At 44.1% G+C, this 23,004-nt stretch overlaps 1 protein-coding gene across 2 annotated transcripts; it reads right to left on the bottom strand.

Moving 5' to 3' along the window:
- Positions 1-102: 102 nt before the first annotated feature.
- Positions 103-21,997, bottom strand: si:dkey-49n23.1 (semaphorin-3D). Of its 2 annotated transcripts, none has more exons than XM_037447812.2 (18): positions 21,865-21,997; positions 14,127-14,309; positions 7,977-8,131; positions 7,838-7,903; positions 7,495-7,614; positions 7,286-7,376; positions 6,882-7,010; positions 6,648-6,790; positions 6,117-6,231; positions 5,811-5,880; positions 5,155-5,299; positions 4,788-5,010; positions 3,831-3,919; positions 3,149-3,190; positions 2,674-2,831; positions 1,788-1,852; positions 1,142-1,275; positions 103-1,038 (listed from the first exon to the last, which is right to left on the bottom strand). In XM_037447812.2, the coding sequence occupies exons 2-18, from the start codon at positions 14,260-14,262 to the stop codon at positions 625-627; spliced, it is 2,295 nt and encodes a 764-aa protein (XP_037303709.2). In that variant the 5' UTR covers positions 14,263-14,309; positions 21,865-21,997; the 3' UTR covers positions 103-624. The 2 variants fall into 2 exon arrangements, with proteins under 2 accessions (XP_037303709.2, XP_037303710.2); XM_037447813.2 differs by having other exon boundaries at positions 7,838-7,900.
- Positions 21,998-23,004: the final 1,007 nt, after the last annotated feature.

Below are 23,004 nucleotides of genomic sequence, written 5' to 3'. Positions count from 1 at the left end.
TATATTTATTTTCAAAGATTTATATGTTCAAAGAGTTCAATGTGTAGCAACATCGGGCAAACACTTGTTAATGTATATAGATAAATATATATATATATATATATATATATATATATATATATATATATATATATATATATATATATATATATATATCTTGTCCTCTGTGTCGGCCATCAGCTACAATCTGCTGCCATCTTCAGGTTGAAATACATCATTCGGACAGAAAAAAAAGCATGGTTGAATTGTGGATGAAATTCAAAACATTCAAGGAAAATATTCTCTTCTCATCACTACCAGTGCTAGATTTTGTTATGATGTTTTGAACTGGGCTTGTATGAGGACCAGGACTCAATCGATACAAATAGAAATTCAGATTCTCAGAACACTGGGGCCGCTGGTGCTTGTTGGTGTGTTAGTTCCTGGGTGAATCTGAACTAACCCTTAAAGTCACCCAATGATTTAAACAATTTGGTTGATCAGAGCAGCAGTTCCTGAGCTGAGAGGTAAAATCCCTATTTTTTACCAATGGAGTCTGGTTTCTTAAAGAGAGCACAGACAACCGCTCCTCGACAGAACGATAAAGAGGTGAAAATATTCCCCGCACAGTGTTCGCGTGGACTACTAGAGCGCGGCCTCCGGCGGGTTGTTCCTCCTCACCCGGGCCTTCTTGCTCTCATGCTTCAAGTTGCGCAGCTTCTGCTGCCGCCGCTTCTCTCGGTACCAGAGCTGCTCGCAGTCCTGCTCCACGGCCACCCGGCGCAAGTCCTTGTAGCTCTTCGGTGGAAGCTGCTGGTGGGGCCAGAAGTACCAGAGAGCCAGAGCCGGAGCGGCCTTCCCCGCTGGGGGCCGGGGGCCCGGCGGTGCGCGCAGGCCGCGGCTGGGGATGACGTGGACGCGGTAGCGGGCCAGCACCTGGCGGTAGGAGTGCTCGTGGCCGGCGCAGGTGTAGAGGCCCGAGTCGGCCGCCTGCAGGCGTTGCACCAGGAGCCCCCGCCCGGTGCGGAGGGAGCGGTCGTCCTCGCCGCTCTGATGGAGCTGACGGAGAGAGAGAGAGAACTGGTTTTAATAACACGCCGTTTGAATACACCGGAAGCCGAGGAGAGATTCTCACTCCAGCTGTTCTCAGTTGTCGACTCGCCTCTCGGGGCTCTTGGTCCTCGGCGGGCTGCAGCGTCCACCGGAGCGCCGCCTGCGGCGAGCGAGCAACACACTCCAGGAAGGTGGCGTTCCCCTCCACGGCAAACACCGGCTTCACCTCCACAGAGTGCGGGTCTGAGCGGTGGGGGTGGTGCAAAATTGGATTATACTTATGTGAATAAACTAATTGTGTTGAGATGAGGCCACTCCGTTTGATTTGATTTCAACTTGATGAAGCTGACATCCCTGTTATTATGGTAACAGAAGGTTGTTCACATTTTTCATATATTCATATTTATCATATTCATCATTCTGGCCACCAGTTTATCTGGGAAGAGAAACCTGCAGTTACTCAATCCGACCTCTAGAGGGCGGTGGCGTGTTCATATTCACTTATATTTCTTGCATAATGGTAGTGATGTCAGTGAGGTGCTGGTATTGAGTATTTTTGCAAAAAACAAAGTGTGAAAATTTTCTTCTGTGTTTACAATTTACAAAATTTTTCAAAAGTTTACAAAAATCTGTGGCATTTGAGAGATTAATGGCAGTGTTGATGTGTGTGTGTGTGTGTGTGTGTGTGTGTGTGTTTCTCAGCAACATTCCAAACAGAAGCAGTTTATTCAACATCAGGAGGCGGATGTCCTTACTGTCCTCTGTGACGGGGCACTGGCTCCAGGGGTCTCCGTGCTTTACATCCTGTCTCCGAGCCCGCCTGGCACACACACACACACACACACACACACACACACAGACACACACACATGAATTATGCAACTTACCTATAAGCTGTTTATTAGATGTACTCTAGTGTAATTCTGACTATGATTCTAATATTTGTACGCAAAAAGGCGTGCTGACATGTCTCTGATGTCCCCGTCTCTGACGGTGTGGACACTGAAGACAAGATGATGTCCTATACGACCATTGGATAGTCCTCTTTGCTGCTGCTGGGCTTCTGTTGGCTCCTCGCGGGGAAGAATCCCGGAGCTACTGCCGTCGTGAACGAGGAAACAGGCTATGAAAATACCGAGTGTTGTTCCAGCCACGTGAACTGTAGCCGTCACCTTCTGTCCCCTTTGACCCCGCCCTTCCTCGTCTCACGTCCTTCACGCTGGAACAGGTCTACAGGCCTAACGGCTCATGTTTCTCTCCATTAGACTACAGGTTTATGATATATTATAATAATTGTCTTGCTCTTCAGGGGGTGTTAATTAAACTTTCTTTCTTTCTTCTTCCCGATTCTTCTTCATTCTATTCTCCCTCTCCACACGCATGCTGATTCTTTATCAGGCATCATTCACTTAGTGAAACAAAGCTCCTGAAGACTCTCACACTCACTTCTACATCAATTGGTAGAAATGAGTGAAGTAGTACGTGGTTTGACGGGACAATACTGTGGGGAACAGTATAGTCGGGGATGGGGGGGGGGGGGGGGGGGGTATGTTATTCAGGAGACTATTGTTCGTGTCCCGTGTGAGAGCATTCCATAAACAGTAACAGCTTAAAATGCATACAATAGATACACGTCCCTACCTCCTGCTGGAGGGGAAGTACGTGGAGCAGGTCTGGCCGTCCCAGGAGCAGTACGGGTCTCTGGCCAGGCAGCACTGGGCACAGTCCGACCCGTACAGATTACACCTCTGGAGCCCCAGCTGGGCCACCCCCTCCTCGCTGGACACAAACAGCTGTTGCTGTGGTGGAGAGACAGTGAAAGCGAGACGGGGGAAAAGGGAGGGAGGTGAGACAGGCTCAACAGCACACGTGATCTCCTACGTTATCGTACGATTTGTTTGAATATGAATATGTTTACAAGTATAAATATAAATGTTTCCCACAACTGGAATTCATTCTACGTATGAAATGAACCTTTTCCATCATATCTGCGTTTTATTGGCTACTGAATATAAAAGAAGAGTCACAACATACCGGGTTATGATTTGATAAAAGTCACAGTGAGACATAAAGACAAACGGATGAGACAGTGAGACATAAAGACAAGTAGACCTACTCTCTTAGTGGACAGCTGCATGCTCAGGATGGGAGTCGGACTCTTCAGGAAAAAAAGAAAAATGGATGAGTTTAATAAAAACCTGCTTTTCTACATTCCGTTTAAGGATAGTATGATATATACTGTATATATACACTATATTCTTATGTGTCATATATCTCCTACATAGTAGATATGAATATGGATGGGTGGATGAATGTAAATGAGCTGATGTATGAGGGAGATCTTTGTGTCGACTCAAAAGCCACACCGGATCCTTCAGGAATGCCTCAGGGTCTCCAGTTGGGAAACCTGACGAGGGGCGGCCCCCACCTCTCCGACCCGCAGAAAGGGACTCGGTGACCCCTGACCCCCGAGGAGGCGGAGCCTCAGGTCAATGACAAGGGGCAGGTATCTTTGTAGGGATCTCACCAACCATCCAAGGAGCACGGCGCAGGAAATGGTTCACTTCCTGTTTTACCCTGATACGTAAACAGACGTCTGGTTTCCCTTACCTGTGCACTCTTTTTTTTCTGATATCCTACTTTAATTGGATTTTTTTTTTTTTATCACTGTCCTTTACTTCCTTATCCGCCTATCTACAGAGATATCAATATCTTCATTGTATGTTCAGCTGATTATTTCTAAACAAATATGTTCCACATAAGAAGTATTTACGCCTTTATTTCTTTTATTGTCTCACCTTGAAAATGGTCAGCTCCTCCAGGATGATCTCCTCCCTGTCCAGGCTGTCTTTGACAAACGATACCGCCTTCAGCACCTTCCCATCATCTGGGAGCATCGACACAATGAGACATTTACTTTACACACCAACACCGAAAGAACCGCTCATTTGTTCATATTTCAACTCCGTGGACCCACATGTTCTCTTATTGAGAACAAACACTTAATTAAAATGAATTATGATAAAACCTGACCGTTCCTTTTCTTTTCTATTAGAGACCTGTTAATCAGCTTGTTGCTTTATGGTCTGTTTACGACCATCATTTACTAAATGAACATCATGCTGTATTGAAGACTTGAAACAAGCTATTGAAACCATGAACTCATGTTAACAATGTTTACTGAGGGAATAGATCAAGAGAGAAGTAGAGTCATTATCTCAATTCTATTGGACCAGAGGAGTCGCCCCTCATATTCTGAGTCTGGGATTCTCGTCGAGCAGCGAACACACAAACACAAGAGGATTCCCACAGAGAGATCTGAGTCCTGTGATGTGAGGCCTCGTGGGAGCATCCTGACATGTGTTCATGCATCAGTGTGTCTACTGAGTCCGACCCTATATGGACTAATGATGCATGAAGACTGTCTGTGTCCTCCTGAGAACAAGGAACAACTTACTAAACTCACTAAACTTAAAATAACACAGAGAACCAACACTGAGTAAAATACACAACACAACTTCTACTCATGTAAAAATAGTTTCTTCTTCTACTCTTCTGGACGTATGCCGGAACACAAACCCACACACACACAAACACGCATGCATACACTGCATCCAAACACAGCCACAAGAAGAAGAATCAGAGCATTTATCGGGCAGGTTTATGTGCAGATGATGAGAAGAAATCCCCCCCCCCCCCCCAACCACCCCCACTCACACACTCAGCAGTCCCCGCCCCACCCCCCCCCCACTCACCTGTGCCCAGGTGCAGGACGTCGTAGGGCCCGTCCTCGGCCTCCACCCGGTCCACCACCAGCCTCCTCAGGGCGGAGGGGGCGTTGACCCGGGTCAGCACGGGCCGACCCCCCAGGGGCATTACGGCCTCCCACATCAGCTGGTGCTGCCGCATGAAGCTCACCAGCTCGTCGGGGAAATCCCGGGTGGACTTGTGCAGCGCGTCGTACGTCTCGCTGGGACACTGAGGGGGGGGGGGGTGGGGGGGGGGTTTACAGGGGGGTCAATGCTGGGCTTAAATACATCTCAAATACTCTCAAACGCTTCGCGAGAAGAAAATGAACCGCCTCCCCCTCTTTCTCCGTGGTTTGATCCCGCGTGGACTCACCGTGCCGGGCCTCGGGTACGGGATGCGGCCCTTGTACTCGACCCAGCGGTAGTCGGGGCCCTCCTTGTGGGCGAAGGGCCCGTTGAAAGCCGCTCGGATGGACGCCATCGAGTACGCGCACACCGCCGAGCCGGGAAACACGGAGCTGCAGGGGAGGGGCACAGAAGAGTTCTCTTCTAACATCAAAACCCCGTCATTTATTCCACCGGTCCTCGAACACACCGCGGGCAACAACAAAGCTTTCAGCCATGTGACCATGAATAAGAGAAGCTTCAGGTAGTGACCACAGCGCAGAGAGGATGTAGAAATATAAATTGTTTTAACACCTAGCGCTTCATATTTCTCCAACATTGCTAACAAGTGGACACATATTGGATTTGAACATAGTTTGTCAACTTTTGTAATTTTTCCTGGTTTAGGATTTTTATCATTGAGTGTTATTCTGACACCATTTCCAGAGTTATTTGAACTCTAACTTATTTTTTCTTCCTCAAGTAGTTCTATTGTGTCAAAACATAACTGAGCAGTTTAGTTTTTTTTCTTTTTTTTTCTTGTAAAGATGATGGACTTTTGAAGGTGAATTCCTTTTTTGTAAGCTATCATAAGTACTGTTGCGTGAGGACACATTGGACATTGACACAGGTGCGTCCTCTCACCTGGAAGTGCTGAAGACGCCGTAGACGGTCGGGTTCTGAGGGTCTTTGGTCTCCAGAACAAAGATGTCCTCTGGAAGACACAGTGACAGCTTTAACCTTTAATGGTAATGATATGAATCTGTGTGCTCCTGAGGTCAGATTGAACATGAGGAGAAAAGGGAAAAAAAGATGGTGGAACCTCGTCTTCAAAGATGATGGATTTAGAATAAAACGAACGAGGATGAAAGAAAAGGCCGAGAGGAAGGAAGGAAGGAAGGAAGGAAGGAAGGAAGGAAGGAAGGAAGGAAGGAAAGAGGGCGATCTCACCGAGCTCGTCGAACTGCGTGTCGACCCCGGACGGGCCGGGGACGGAGCAGACCAGCCGGGCCTTGAGGAAGGTGGTCCAGCGGTTGATGAGACTCCGCTTCCCTCCAACGTCGTTCTGCAGAAGAGGGAGAAGAGGGGGGTGAAGAAGAAGAACAACAACTACGGCTGATATTTGTTAAAAAATAAATATCTTAATTTTAAGCTGATGGACGGAAACCCCGTTCACTGCGTAAATATAAAGAATGCTAACTTAGCTTAGCACAAACACTTGAAACTGCTTTTTTATACGTATAAATTACTTTTTTTTTTTAAATAGCTGCCCTCCCCCCCTTTCAAGTCTTTATGCTTAACGAAGGTCTCTAGCTGCTGGCTTCACAATCAGACCTCAGCACACTAGTTGCTACTCGCATCAATACTCAAATTAATCAAATGAATGTTACGAATGATGTTTCTGGAGTTCACAATATGAAGTTGCTGGAAACAAAGACCAGACCTGACTTTACACGTGACGTCTCTGACCCTAACCCTAACCTTGCAGACCCGAGCCACCCGGCTGTACACCCGCTGGTCCCACTGGTCGGCCTCCGCCGCCCGCTCCCTGAAGAAGAAGTAGATCTTGTCGTCGTCCGGGCTGTGGGTGTCGGGGATGGAGAAGGAGCCCACAAAGTCCGGCTCTGAATGGCGGGGGGGGGGGGGGGGGGGAGGGGGAGTTTAGTTGGTCCTGGTCAAATGATCATCATCATAATGGAGGGCAAAGCTTCTCACCGTTGAGCCAGTTCTGGTCGTTGGCTTCGGTCCGGATGTGATTGTGGCTGCTGCACCGGACCGGAGAACGGAAGACCGCAGCGTTGACCCCCATGAAGTCCACGGGGGTCCCTGCGTAGAGCTCACCGTCTGCAGGGAGGGACAGAAGGATGTAAATAAGGAGAAGAAACAAGAAACTCATTTCCTGGTTAATTCCATTGTTCTTCCCTCCCTAACTTCTAATCAGTACATATTTAAACTATTCTGATCTGGACAACACAGTCAATCGGGTCTTTATTTCTCTAATTATATCTCAAAATGACATAAAAAAGGACCTAACGGAGCCTCTTTGTAATTGCAATCCTGAAGTAGATGATGAGTGTGTGTGTGTGTGTGACTACATGTGTGTACTGGAGGAGGCCCACCAGTCAATCGAGCGGTGAACGCCTGCGTGGGACTGAAGGGACATTTCCCTTTGCCAGACTCCACTGTGTGAGACAGTATGGACAACGGCTCCTATAGAGAGGGGGGGGCAGAGAGAGAGACCACGGTCACATGACTTGACATTAGACCATAAAGGAACTCCACCACGGTCACATGACCTCCCGCAGAGCATGAGCATGACTGAGAACACCTGTGCGGTGTGGCCCAGGCGCAGGTAGGCACACTGCGGGTGGAAGGCTCCGGTCCCACAGGCGTAAACGTGGGTTTTGTTGAGCGGCTGCAGCAGACGCACAAAGTTGGCGCAGTCCGTCTGGGGACGAAGAGGAGACACAATGTGATGTCTTCGTGACTTGGAAGCAGGAAGAACAGTAAAGAGACGCAGGCGCAAAGAGCACCACAGAAAGCTTACTTAGCTTAGCACAAATACTCAAAACAGCTTTTTTATTATGTTGTTTTCTTAATGAAAAAGACGGTTGTTATCGTAGCGTGATTAAAACAATGTCGTGAACATTATATTTTGACTCCGTGTCTACCTCCAGACTCTTGCCGGCCAGCTGGCAGCGCTGCACGTGCTCCGTGGAGGCCGGCCAGTGGACCTGCTGGACAGGAACAGGAAGTCAAGACGTCTTCCGGATTCTTTTTCAACTTGCCAATGTCCTGTGGCGTCCTCACCGCGTGCGCCTTGAGGTCCGAGCCGTCCGCGCTCAGCAGGTAGACGTGGTCCTTCCCCCCCACCAGCAGCCACCCTCGATCCTCGTCCAATAGCAGGGCCTGATAGCCGCCGCTGACTCCGCCTTCCCAGAAGAGGGCCGAACCGTTCCTCAGATCTGAGATGGACCAACATGAGCTTTGATCATTTCCCATTTATATGGAAAATGGACTGTACTTTTAACGCTTTTCTAGTCTCCCGACCTCTCAAAACGCTTTAAACACTTCATGTCATCATTCACCCATTCACAAATACAATCACTTCCTTTGCTCTGGTTGAAAAATGAGGGTATTCAAATAGTAAATTAGACTCAAGTGACTCTCTTCAACACTCCTGTCACTACTCCTCTCCACAGAGTGCAGTGGAATAGAGAAGAGGGAGTGGAGCAGATGAAAGGAGCGGACAGGAAGTGATCTGAGGGCTTTACTTTCCTCCCCAACAAAGAACACATTTCTCATAAAACGGCGCTTCCTCCTCTGAGTTGTTAACGAGGACGCGTTAACGAGGACCGGTCTGGAAACGAGTCCCAACGCTGGTTGTGTGACGAAGAGCTAAAAAGACTAAAGGGTCGCCGTGATGGTAAGGGGGAGATGTTTCATCCTCCATCACAGATGTCAACATGTTCCGGAGAAGGAAAAGACGACGGGACACCGAGTTGATTGGGTTCTGTTGTTCAGCATGTTGCTACGGGAACAGAATACATATGAAACACTGTGTCATGCATGAAGGAAATGCAGCCACGAAGCCTCTGAGTCACAGAGGAGCCTGATTTTTGTCAGATTTTCTTCTTTCTGATGGTCCTTGAACACATCACGTTTGACAAAAGCTTCTCAAAATCCTTTCATTCTCCATCTCATTTAAAATATGTCCCTCATATAACGTGTTTATTTTAATCATATTCTGTTAAACGCATTAAATTCTGAGCTCCTCAGTTAAGTATGACATCATTGATTCATCTAAGACCTCAACAGTCATGCCACCATAAATCAGAGAAACTGCGGGTGGAAGTGGGGAGGGATGGGAGGCAATGAATATGTGAATAGTTGTGAATATTTATTACATGTGGAGCCTCCATGTGTTTCCCACCATTACCAACACAGATGACTACTAATAATTACTAAATAAAGATCAGTAGTCACATTCTTGGCATTCTATTGGAAGTTTTTCACCATCTCATAGTTGTGTTCCTTTATCAGCGGAGCTCTGCTCATCTGTGGGAGGAAAGTGTAACTTCTACCAATACGCACACATACACAGACACACACACAAGCACACAAATGCACACACAGATAATTTACTTTAAGGAGGTGGAGGTGTTAACAGAGCATTTGGTAAACACCTGGGGTGAAACAGAGAGGTGTCAAAATAAGTCAAACAGATGGTTGTGTGTGTGTGTGTGTGTGTGTGTGTGTGTGTGTGTGTGTGTATGTGTGTGTGACGTAGACCATGCCCTCAGCACACACACACACATGCAACCTTGCCTAACACAGGCAGTAATCAGCTGTTATCTGTTACCAGTCTCTTATCTGGTAACGAGTCAAAAATGGAGGACGTCTGTCAGCGACGTTAACCAGCGTCGGGGTGTGTGTGTGTGTGTGTGTGTGTGTGTGTTTGCGTGTGTGTGTGCATCCCCCTCACTTCTCCAGCAGAGAATCCATGCCAGTAAGAACGTGAAGTGGAAGGCAGAGCTCATCTGAGGTCAAAGGTCAGTAGCGCGCTGTGTTTATGAAACTGGCTGAAGATCTTCTTTAAATATGAAATAAATCCACATTTCATGACAATTGAGAAGTTTAAGCTTTACTAACCAGAAAAGTATTTAAATATAGTGATTTTTGGATATGAATTGTAACTGTAAGGGAATATCAGTACTAATATAAATATATAACAATCAATAAAATAAAAGATAAATCAGCCACAACATGGAAAACAAACTATTCCTACAAATGATTGTCATTTAAAATGTATATATTCCAGACAGCAAATAACAGATTTAGATTAATATATGAATATAAAACTAATAAAAGACTCCACATCACAATGTGACGATAAAGGGTCTAAAATCTTATCGTGCCTCTAAAACATTACACTGTTTAACAAAAACAACCTCATGAAGATTCTAAAAGGATTATTTTTTAACTTTACTACTTACACACAAACATGAACACACAAGCGCGCATACCCACACACACACACGCATGCACGCACTCACACATACGCGCACACAGTTTGACCTGAGTATTAGTTCTCAGCTGTTGACCCTCTGTGACCTTCCTCCGCCCACCTTCGCCCGCCTGCCTCCTCCTCCATCCAACCCCCTCTTGCCTCCATCCACCTCCATCCACCCCCCCCACCCCCCTCCCTCCCTCCTCCCTCCTCCAGTTCGTTCCTTGCCCCCTGTTTTGACACTCTAACCTCGCCTTCATTTGTCTCCGCTTCTCCTAAATCAACCTACTTTAATCAGGGAGGGGGGGTTGAAGGTCAAGGTTCACTGCATGACACCGCAAGGTACGGGCAACACCTCCCGGGAGGCCGCACACGACACACACACAAACGCACTCACACAAACCCACACAGGTGTGTGAGTGTAACCGCTCTCTAATTTTCTCTTTTTTTCTTTCTGTCACGCACACACACACTCACCTACACACACACACACACACACACAAACAGACCTACACGCACACACCTTCACACACACACCTACACATCCACACCTACACATCCACACCTTCACACACACACACACGCACACAAACAGACCTACACATACACACCTTCACACACAGACACATCGGAATCGGAATTGAATTACTTTTTATGGAGTTTTGTTCTGTGAGTTCATGTAATTATGAAACAACAAACGTGGTGACGCGTGCGACAGATGTGTGCGTATGGTACGTGTGGGTGTGTGTGTGTGTGTGCGTGTGAGTGTGTGTGGGCAGCTGTCAAAAGGATAATTGGATATTTCCACATACACGAGTATGTCAGTTCATGTTTTTATATCAGTCTGAGTGACCAGCTATCAAAATAATGTGTGTGACAGAGAGAAAACACATACACACTTACACACACTAATAAGTATGTGTGTGTGTGTTGCGTTTCATTCCATCCCACAGGCACACATGAGGTCAGCGTGTTTTTCTTGGATTCATTTCACGTTAGCGCAGAGACTAACAGCAGGAAGAACTCTTGTCAGAGAAGTTAAATGTTCTCTGAACCGACTCTGAAACAACAAATCAGGTACCAAGCACACACGCATACACACACACATACACACACACATACATACACATACTTACACATTTGACTTTTAGAAGGTCAAATCACACTACTTGAATCATAAGACGAATCCCTCGTGAGATGGCGTTTGTTTTAACTCGCCTTGAGTCCCAGACGGGTGGAGACACATCAACAATTTACTACTGGAAAGTTTTGTAAAAGCCAGAGAACCAACGAGTTGATGTCAGGAAGACGCGCAGGGCGCCAAACTGCAGACGTCTGAGGTGCAGCGGCTTCATGTCAGCGATACTCACAGGACACGGTTCTTTATCCAGATCCAAACCCTCAACTTCTGAAAACCAGATGTTTCCTCTCATGAGCTACGAGGAGGAGAACCCGAAAAGAGATGATGGATAGAAGGTGGATAGAAGGTGGAAAGAAGGTGAATAAAAGGTGGACAGAAGATGGAAAGGTGGATAAAATTAGATAGAAGGTGGAAAGAAGGTGGAAAGAAGGTGGATAGAAGGTGGATATGGTGGATAAAAGGTGGATAGATGGTGGAAAGAAGGTGGATAGAAGGTGAATAGAAGGTAATTCAGTAATTTTTCCAATTTCTCTGCTTCCCAACTCAACTAAACATGCATTTTTTATTGTGAAATGTGAAGGGTTTGAATTAAAGCAAATCTCCATAGAGTCTCGACTCAAAAAAACATAAGTGCACCTGCATGTGGCTAATGATCATATTTATGATGTTTAGAATGGGAAGACTTGAGTCTGAGAGGATGAGAAAAAGAAAAGCCTTTTTTGGTTGGGTTACTTTTAGTGCAGTGACGCACTCACATAAAGACACACACACACACACACACACACTCCTGTCAGGTTGAAGGCTAACAGCGTGTGTCTCCCTGCAGGATGAGGGCTGGTCTCTGTGGATTCCTGCATAGGTCAAACACTGGGTCAGCTGTGACGCACACAGGGTGTGTTTGCATGTGTGTGTGTGTGTGTGTCCATTGCCCCCTGAAGCTCCTGTCTGAGTATCTGGCTTATAAAATCTTAATAGTTTCCATAATGTTGATCCTGCAGCTACAAACACAGCGAGAGCATCGCATGCTGCTTCATTAACTGGAGTCCACTTAACTGCCATGAAAACCACAAGCTGCTACTGTACACACACACACACACACACACACACACACAGACACACACAGTGACATCATGAGATCTACTGCAGAGTGAGATACTGACTGTTCATGGGAAAAGCAAGTCATCTGCTCTCGAGGGAAAACCCAAGCTTCTTCGAGGTTTTTAACGTCCACGTAACTTCTGATTAAATTCCAAAGATTTTGAGATTGAACTGGCAGCTGAAGATAAAAGATGTCCCCAAAGTTGGATTCGGTATATGAGACATGATTGATGTGAAAGCATCTTCAAAGGGTCTGGTTCTTTCGTTTAAATCACACACCTCTGTATTTCTTAGAACCAATCACAGTCATCCTGGGCGTCGACTCGTGTGTGTTTACCGAGTGTGTACGCTCACCTGGTTAAATGAAGGGTGTGTATTAAGGTGGTTTTGGGAGTGTCTGAGACCCATTCGATTGACACTTCAGACCCCCGAAATGCCTCAACAACCAACCTTAAGACACTGACAGATTTTTTGGTACATTACATTACATTATATGTCATTTAGCTGACGCTTTTGTCCAAAGCGTCTTACAATAAGTGCATTTCCACCAACAAGATACATGTACAAAAACATGTGACCAAATGGTTGTCTCCCACATCCAGAAGTTACAGATCAAAGCCGAGCATCCATCAGGAGTCTTTGTGCTTGTGTCAGTATCCAACAATCTCTCTCTTTTAGCTGAGGTTTTGGTCTCCACCTCCTGAGCTGTTAATTCTGTGTTAGCTTTGTTGAGCAGTGGGTCTCTGATTGTCTTGTTCGTATCATTGTCTTTTATGTTCGAACTGAAATATCTTTGTGAGAGAAAATAGTCAAAGAAAGCAAACGCAAATGGGAAACATATCAGCTACTATGTCTTTCCACTAAAATGTAGTAATTATGGTTATTTAATGATTAACTCTCATTCAGATCTAAAGTCTCCATCTCCTGTGGTCTTCCTCCTTTAATGAAATGACCTCTCAAACCTTCCGGATTAGTGTCACTGATCTGATTTGCTGCTTCCATTCGCTCCACCGACGTCTCGCTAACCGACACACAGAGGCGCCGCTATTCTACTTCTTGTAGAGGAGTAACATTCCAACCTTAAATAGCTGTGAGTAAATCCCTGATGACAGCTCTCCCACATAATTAATCTAACTGCAGCAGCTTTAAACATTTATGTGCACCGTAACAGCCATCAACACCGCCTTGCCCCCCCCACGCCGTTCCTCTGTTAATCCCCCGCTGTATTTTTCATCGAGGGTTTCTGCAGCAGAGGAGATTTTAACCGAGGCCTCCACGCTCTCAGAAACAAAGACATGTTCCCCTGTGTTGGAGGACATCGTTTCCACGGTAGCAGCAGGCCGCCACACTGTTTGGAACGCTGAGTCGTGATGTTCTCTGCAGCTGAACACCTTTAAACTGGAGTCAGACCTGACTCTCTGTCCCTCACCAGTTAATTGATCCGGTTTGGACCGACCTTTTACTGTAATGTGGAAGTAAGAGAGTGAAGGTCTGATGTTCTCATGTGCAAGCAGTCAAAGAAGGAGACACATGGGGGGGGCACAAACCACCTGAATGTCAGGGTTCCGATGGGAAGCATCAAGCTTGCAGCTCCTCCCTCTACCAGAGCTCCTCCCTCTACCAGAGCCCCTCCCTCCCTTACAGCTCCTCCCTCTCTCTCAGAGCCCCTCCCTCCCTTACAGCCCCTCCCTCTCCCGGAGCATTTTCCTACCTGAGTGCGAGAGCTGCAACCGCGGTCCGCCTTGCCTCGTGGCCTCGGCGTCCGCCGGTTGCAGCCACAGCAGCGGGAGGAGGCACAGTATCAGCATCCGAGGAGGCTCCGCCCCTCCGGCTCCCGGCGCCGGCATAAGAGACGGCAGTGAGGAAGGTCAAGTGGGTCGGATCTCGGTCTGAGCTGCGGGGGGAGAGAGACACGTGAGATGTTTGGTTGAATGTGTTTTTAGTCACACTTTGATTTATCTGAGGGGAGCATGGCTCCGTGCATCGTGGTCTCGTCCCTACGTCGTTATATTCCTCCATCGTTACTCAAGGTCTGCACGCGGCAGATTGAGGAAAAAAATAATTCACCAAAGCAAGTTTTGTTGTCAGGCATGTATATCTATATATCTATATACATGTATATGTATATAATCTAGTGTAGGAGCAGCTACTCTGGAAATACTTGTCAATCAATGTGAAGCCCCGCCCTAAAGCATCCCCTGCTTTATGGTCTGTTTGACTGTAAATGAACCAAATTTAACTTTATTTGCTGTATTGACGAAGACTTGAAACTATGTTTACAACGAACGACGTTAGGGAGAGAGGGAGATGGTGGGGGGGAGAGAGGGAGAGCGTTAGAGGGAGAGCAGAGCTCCTCGGGCCATAAACAAGGTGACCTCAAACTCGTGAGAAGAGCAAGAGGTGGTGAAACCACGCGTTTTAAATATACAGAGTATTCGATTTGTTCCAGATCAGCATTGAGGTAACAAAACACATTCAGAGACCAACTGATTCTCACAGATCATTTAAATCAGACTCCAACAGACCAGAAAATTCCCAAATCAAGTGTGATCTAAGTGAATTGAATCACCGCACATGTGAGCGAGAGAAACTTGTTTCCTGAGCACATTGTCCTCAGCGAGCCGCTCGCCGCCTGAATAAATGAACCTGTGCTTTAATATGGACGGAGCCATTGGATCATGTTGCACCTTCTCACCGTGGTGGCAGGCCGGAGGTATCTCAGAGTTCAGTTGGAGAAATGAAAGCAGGAAGTAGCTGTTGAGAGACAAACCGCAGCCAGGGTGTTAGCTTCATGCGAAGGGTTCCGGTCTTTGTGGTTGTTTTGTGTCTCTTTGTAGTGGTTTTGAGTCTCTTTGTGGTTTTGAATCTCTATGGCTAAGGCTCTGGGTTCATTCCTTTGTAGTTCCTGGCGATGACGGATCATCCTCTGCACTTTGTTATTTTCATAAGCCGCTTTGAAAAGAAATCATCACTTCCTTATTTGTGTAGAGCAGAAGGTGAAAATGAAATGTTGAAAATAGAAAGAGAGAGACGGAGGGTAAGTGTTGTGTTAAAATATGAAAACTCGGGGGGGGGGGGGGGTCCCATGGTTATCAGCTGTTGCCATCTTTATTTCCTCTTCCTGTTGCACTATGGGGGGGGGACGACTATTTTGTACAACATGCTGCTCCACTTCCAGGTTTATCAGACATCCATCATAATCACACATGGTTACATATTTCATTTTTATTATTTTTCCTGCTGCTGATGCAGACAAACGATGATCAGATGAAGAGATACGTTACGAGAGAAAATATTTAAATTTACAGACGGAAATAGACTCTTTGTGTGGAGCTTCCTATGTTAGTGGAGGGAAACCCTTGTTTGAATAAGGAAAGAATAAAAAGTCCAAAAGTGGACTTTCTAAATATGGAAGATAATAGGACATTTCAAGCTTTCAAAAAGGGAGGAATTTGTGTTGAAGTTCACTTTGAATGAATAGAGTTTTGTACTGCAGGTTGCTGTCAAAATATATATATATATATATATATATTAGGTCAATAGATTTTTTAAAAACTAATTTAGTTTTAGACCTAATCTAAAAGTAAGGAATAATCACTTTAGAAAGCGTGTATTTTAGTTCTACGCTGTATATTGCACCCGTTTGTTTAAAAAAAAAACTTCATCCATTTGATCCTACTTCATCAAACTACCTGTTCTTCTACTTCATCTCTGACTCATTTATGTTAAAAATAAAAGCATTTTTTAGCGACCAGCAGGGGGCGACTCCTCTGGTCCCATAGAAGTCTATGAGAAAATTACTTCTCTTTTGATTTATTCCCTCACTAAACTCTAACATCTAATCGTGAGTTTTTGGTTGCAATCTCGAGTTTGGAGTCTTCTTCAATGACAAATAGACCCTAAAGCAGGAGATGCTTCAGGGCTCAATGCTAATTTACAGGTGTGTATCAGAGTGTTGGTCGGTCTGGGAATTGTTAAACCAGACGTCCAGAACCAGAAACTACTCTGACTATTATAAAAGACTAATAGACTAGATGAAAAAAAAATCATATTCAAGAAAGTGAAATTCAGAAAATAAATTGAAATTGAAAACTAGGAACTAAAAGAACAAAAACCTGTGAATAAACCTGTGAATGAACCTGTGAAGCACGTTTCAGCAGTAAAACTTGTTGGAAATGCTAAGACCAACTTTCTCAGGAGGATAAATACAGACATTCTGACAACATGTGAAAGTAATCAGGTGGAAGTGATGAAAGAGAAGGGCAGTAAATTGCAGCGGCTTCGCTCTGACGTGCAAATATTTGTCCATTTATGCAACTGTTTTTCATTCAAAAACTGGAAGTTCCCCCAGACAGATGTGAAAACTCTCAACAGATGCAAAAATGTATTCATATATTATGTAACTATGCACCTTTTTCCCTTTCTGGTCACCATCTGACTGCTTTGTTTCTTTAATTTTGGAAATATTTTTGTATTAACAGCTTTGTGCACGTCATAATGGTTAGATCTGTTGTCTTTTCTTTTTTGTAGCATTTCTTGTCTTTTTGTAGTTGATTTGTGTCTCTGTGTAGTCATGTTGTGTCTCTTTGTAGTTGTTTTGTGTCTCTTTGTAGTCATGTTGTGTCTCTTTGTAGTTGTTTTGTGTCTCTTTGTAGTCATGTTGTGTCTCTTTGTAGTTGTTTTGTGTCTCTGTGTAGTCCTGTTGTGTCTCTTTGTAGTTGTTTTGTGTCTCTTTGTAGTCATGTTGTGTCTCTTTGTAGTTGTTTTGTGTCTCTTTGTAGTCCTGTTGTGTCTCTTTGTAGTTGTTTTCTGTGTAATAAAGATGATTAAACACTTAGTTCGGTTTAGTAAAGATAGTTACACACGTAGGTGTAGGTGTGGTCTCTGGTTAAACTATTTAGTTCAGTCGTCTCTTGGCACAGAGACCTATTCTTTGAGTGACCTCTGACCCTGTGTGGGTTTTGGAGGTCTTTTCACTTGCTGTTTGATGACTACATGGATTACATAGTGATGGATTTGGTGAGATATCCACGACTGGCAGCACATCCGTCACAGACGTTATAGATGTATGAGGACAGTTCTTCTCTTCTTGTCCATAAAAAAAACGTTGCATATCACACCTCCAAAGGTCGTCAGAGAGAAGAGATTAAAACCATCAAAGAAGAAGCCGTAAGACCAGCGCCTCCTTTGGATTTCCCACGTCTAGAGGAAAGACAAACAAATGCCATTGTGGGAACTGAGCTGCACTGAACAAGGGAATTCTGGCAAGAGGAAACCGTCTTCCTTCTATCTGCAGGAAATGTCCGCCCCCCGTCTCGGGGGGGTTCTGGGAAGAGGAAGAGAAGGCGCTGATCATCAGCCACCTGTGCTTCACACACACATGTAAGACGAGTGGAACAACTACAACGGTCAGTAAACGTGAAGTGGTTAAAGAGCACATTAACAGCTCACAAAGTTTTCTCCTCCGGCATTGAGTCAAATCGGTGATGATGACGTCATTGATGTTTCTCTAGTCTCTGATCATGTGACATTGTAAGGAACCAACCAGCGTTTAACTCAACAGGAGGAGAGCTAGTAGGGTAAGCTGCACCGCTAACAGCTAATAGCTAACGGATAACCAACTGAGGTTCTGACACTGTGACGCGTTCAACATGAGAACTTTTCATGTGTCATCTGTAAAATGATGAACTTGAATGAGCACATTATTAGCAGCATTTAACATAAAAATTATGATAAAAAATGTTTATTAATCAATAATAGTACAACATTCTATGTCCTAATCATCTGAATAGTATTGGATTAAAATCACTACATCATTACCTAGGATCTAAACTCTGTTTAGTTTCACTTCCTGTTTTATTTTGTATTTGTGAACCCACGCTTGGTGAGTAATTCACTTCCTGTCTTTGTTTGAGTTTCCCGCCTGTGTTTGCTGTTTCCTCTGCTCTTTCCAGGTTTGAGTCATTCCGCGTAAGACCTTAAAGTTGTACTCCATGCAGACCTCCTCTCGGTTGGACGCTGTGGGATCACACGTTGCCTCCTCATCCAGAAAACATGTCACAGGGAGTTTCATCAGTCCCGATTAAATTAGAGACGAGTCCGTTTCGGGCTACACAACGCTTTGTGGCGCTCCGATGGTGGAACGTGACATCTAACCTGACGGAGCGAGATGTTCGCATTCGGCGTGGCGTGGACTAAACGTTCCCAGCATGCTCGCCTTCCCGCTGAGCGCTCTGTCCGTCAGCACGCGTTAGCTTTGGCGGCTTGATCCCCAGGGGATGAACCCGGGGGGACTTTTTGGAATCCTCTGACCTTTTCCTCCAGCGCCTTGACACGTGTGTTTCAGTGGACACACACAAACACACACGCCGACGCACACACACACCGTCCTGCTACAGTAGAATCAACAATGGCCTCCAGAATAAAGTCCTTTCAGTCAACTACATTGTCCTGCGGTTATTCAAACAAATGTCTCCCCTGAAGACACAAATAAAACACTGGCGTCTGAGTGTGTCCTGTTATTGTCATGCTCATGCACATAAATATATATATATATATGTATACATATATTTATATTTGTGTATTATAAACGTTGATCTCATGAGCAGACACACAGATCAAACTTGAAGCTTGACCGATTAATTAAAGGATTTATTAATAACAATCCGAGCAATGGAACATTACAATGATTTGTGAGGTTGTTAGCCCTGACCACAGTGTGTCTGTGTGTGTGTGTGTGTGTGTGCGTGCTTGGCGCCGTTTGGCTCAGAAGGCTTCGGGGGGAGGAAGCGCTCTGCTTGGCAGAAATACTTTATTGTTGCCCCGGTCCCGATAAGAAGTTATTAATTAGTCGACTAAGTCAAAATAGAGTGAGATGGTGCTATACGCACACACACACACAGACACACACGCCCGTCGAGTCAAGTGTGTGTTTTTGGTCATGATGAAACCAAATGTGAATCAAACCCACATATACAGAATAGAACCCTTTCAAAATGAATAATTATCACTATCACTGAAAATGATTTAAATACAATTTGTATGGGAACAATTCTGTCGTTGGATAAATATATTAGTTTAACCTTCTTAAGCATCTTAAACTGACTTCATCTTCAGCAGAAGGTTTGCATTAGAAGGTAAACGCCGAACTGAGAGCAGTCATACTTTATTTGTTGATTCTTCAATAATAATGACCAGAGGAAGAGAGGAAAGATGAAGCTGAGTCAAAAGATCATGACTTATGTGAGCACTGCTCAGCTGTCCCGTCCTCTGGGACATGGACGGGGTGGTCTGCTCTCTTTTGTCTCCACGGCGGTCATTTCCCTCTTTGCTTCATGAGAAGAACACGCTCAGTGTTCTGCTTCCTCGGGTTAATGAATCGTAGCACTCAGAACAGAAGGAAATGATCCCACTGAATGAAAACTCAGCCTCTGTAACTTCCTAATGCATAATCTGAGACGTATGAAAAAGGGTCATTTACAATGAGTTATGATTACAGGAGGAAGCAAAGAGGAAACAACGAACAACCAGAAAACAACAAGGAAACAACAAGGAGACAACGAAGACACAACGAGGAAACAAGAAGGAAGCAACGAAGAGACAATGAGGAAATAACAAGGAAACAAGATAATACGCAATCATTTCATCAAGGCAGCAAAAGAGTGAAATTATTCAAGTTGCTCCGAAATAATTCATTTGTTTTTATTATTGTTTACACAGATTTATGTCGAACCACGACCTCCAGCTGAGCCTTCACATTAAAAGAGTTCCTGCGCTTTTATTGTGAAAAATAGAGAACCAAGGAATGAAGCCACGTGGCATTTATATAGATAAATATATTTATATATAAATAATAATAAATATTTGTGTTTGTGTTTTAGTAAAAAGAGAAATCATTTGACTTGTGAATATTATTCATATTATTCTTTAGCTGTGATGCAGATATTCATCCGGTTCATTTTCAGAAGCAGTTTTCTTGTCATGATCAATAAGCTCATTGATCGGTTCAGAGGTGACGCAGTGAAACGCAAAGTCTTAAATCATCAGAGTCTTCATCACTCAGTAAATACGGGATGAGATGTTTATGAAGGAGGAGGTCAAAGGTCAAAGCTAGGGTTAGAATCCTGTTATCGAGGAACTACAGGTTATCAGGATACACACACACAGAGACACACATACACGCACACACACGCACACAGATGATCACACACACAGAGAAACACACACATACAGACACCTGCATAAACACACACACAGAGACACACAGACAGAGAGACACACAAACACAGACACCTGCATACGCACACACACAGACACACAGAGAGACACACACACACAGAGACACACAGAGAGACATACACATACAGACATTGGGGCGACTACCTCTATTGTACCTTTAAACTACCTATATAGCATCTTTAAAGTACCTCTATTGTACATTAAAGTACTTGGACTGACGGAAGAAAATAATCAGCAGATTCCTCAAATATAGAAATGAAATAACTACAAGGTGTCAAGAACTCATGTTCCTGCATGAAGACGTTGTATCAAATGATACCTGAATAGTTAGGTAAAATCCAGTACAGTACATGAACACACAACAACAACACACTGTGGGAATCCGTGGCAGCAGCAGAAGCAGAAAGACACACACACAGGAAACAGCAGGGGGGCTTAACAGGAAGGCTGTGACAAACGGAGGGACGTTGACTCAACTCAAACAAATTTGAACTCATTGATAGACATCCTGGAACAGAATGTCCTCAACGATCACCTGGAAAGTCCTTGAAACATCCGTGAATAGATCAAAAGTTCAATGTCTACCCTTGAAACATCCTCAATTACTATCAGATATCTTTCAAAACCTCAGGGAAAGTTATTAATGACTCAATAGTATCTGAGAAGAACCTCGTAGAGCCTCACAGACCACAGCGGCCTTGAACCATTTCAATGACCATCAGAACATCCTGGAAGACCTCAAACAACCTTCAATGACCCTTGAATTGGAAACTTCTCAATGACCTTCGGAACCCCTTTAAACACACGCAGACTCACACACGCACCAGGATGAGTCTCAAAGTCTGTTTTTTAATTTGAAATTTAAATTGAGTTTAAATTCAGAGGCCACTTTTTGTCCGGAAGATTCTAAAGAAATAAAAGTGATGAAATTAATGACTATATCACCATCACAATATATCAAGTTTCTCTGATTGATCTTCTCTTTTTAAAGTTAATGTAATAAACATTGGATAATATTATAAAATGCAATATAATAAAATAATACTAACTATTATAATATCTTCATACTAAGATCAAAACCCAGCGAACCATCAAGCAACATAAACATTTATTCTCGTTCCGCTCCAACAAGAGACTCAGTCCCTCAGCCGGTATTTCACAATAAAGCTTGTTGTTGTTGTTGTTGTTGTTGTTGTTTTTGTTGAACTCACCGAGCAGGAACCGGACTCTGTTATTGTGTCCCTCGGTATTTTAGTCCCGGTCCGGTTCGGTCCGTGTCAGCTCACCTGCGGGCTCCTCGCGGGATGGACACAGTGAACATACGCGGGGACGAGCCGCTCGCTCACGCAGCGGACTGATGCTGCCTTCATGTACCGCTCGGAAGATCCCGCTCCAGTTGGGATTGTTTTTTTAAGATCCACAAAGACAGTGAAAAGTAAAGGTTGAAATATGTGTATACATCATCGCAGATTTTTATTAAAATTGTATATATTAACAACATTTAAACAGATCAAACTGAAAGTGGCAAAAGAAACACCAACTTAAAATAAGAACTCTTGGTTCAATTTAATTAACAGTGTCAATTTTAATGATATCATCTACATTACTGTCCATCAATGAAAGATATACAAAATACACTATTTCCTTTTTTAAAAAGCTGTCAAAGTAAAATATTTTTTAAAGGCAAAAATCAGACAGAAGCCTCCTCATTCTTATATAATAATAATACCTTCAATTAAAGTTTAATATGTTGTAGTACATATTGAAGTATCTTCACTTAAAATACTTAAAAACTTAAAAACACAAAACTCCTTTCCATGCCTTTGTTCTGATGATTTTTCGGACGTGGTGTATGATTTTAATTTTAATATTTCGTGTACTTTCAATATAAGTTAAAAAAAAAAAACCCGGATGATTTCTTATTCAAATACATTTCTTAGTTCTTGAGTTGCTATATTTCCCACATCATGTGATGTCTCCAAACGCACCTTCAGACGTCCTTCAAGCCCCGATCGAAGAAACTAGAGCGCCCTCTGGTGGACAGAGTTCGTGTTGCAGGGTTGACAGGTTTTTAATAAATCAAATGTAATGATTATGTTAAAAGAGAAACACGGCTTCTTTATGGTATTTACATTCATCCCATTATGAAGGTTTGGTTTCATAAGTATATTCATAATAGAAAATTTGAGCATAACAAATCATAACAAAGAGAGGGAAGCTGTTTAAAATGTTTTCATACAGGAACAGATCTTTATTCAGAACTCCAGGTGAGTTTAGTGTAACGAACACGTCGCTCTGGTTTCAGTATGTGGCAGTAAACAATAAGAAGAGAACATTATCTCACATATAAA

The sequence above is a fragment of the Pungitius pungitius genome, chromosome 8 (assembly GCF_949316345.1).
Source record: "Pungitius pungitius chromosome 8, fPunPun2.1, whole genome shotgun sequence".
NCBI lineage: Eukaryota > Metazoa > Chordata > Actinopteri > Perciformes > Gasterosteidae > Pungitius > Pungitius pungitius.
The sequence above is the reverse complement of the archived record's forward strand: the minus strand, read 5'-3'. Positions and strand labels throughout refer to the sequence as shown.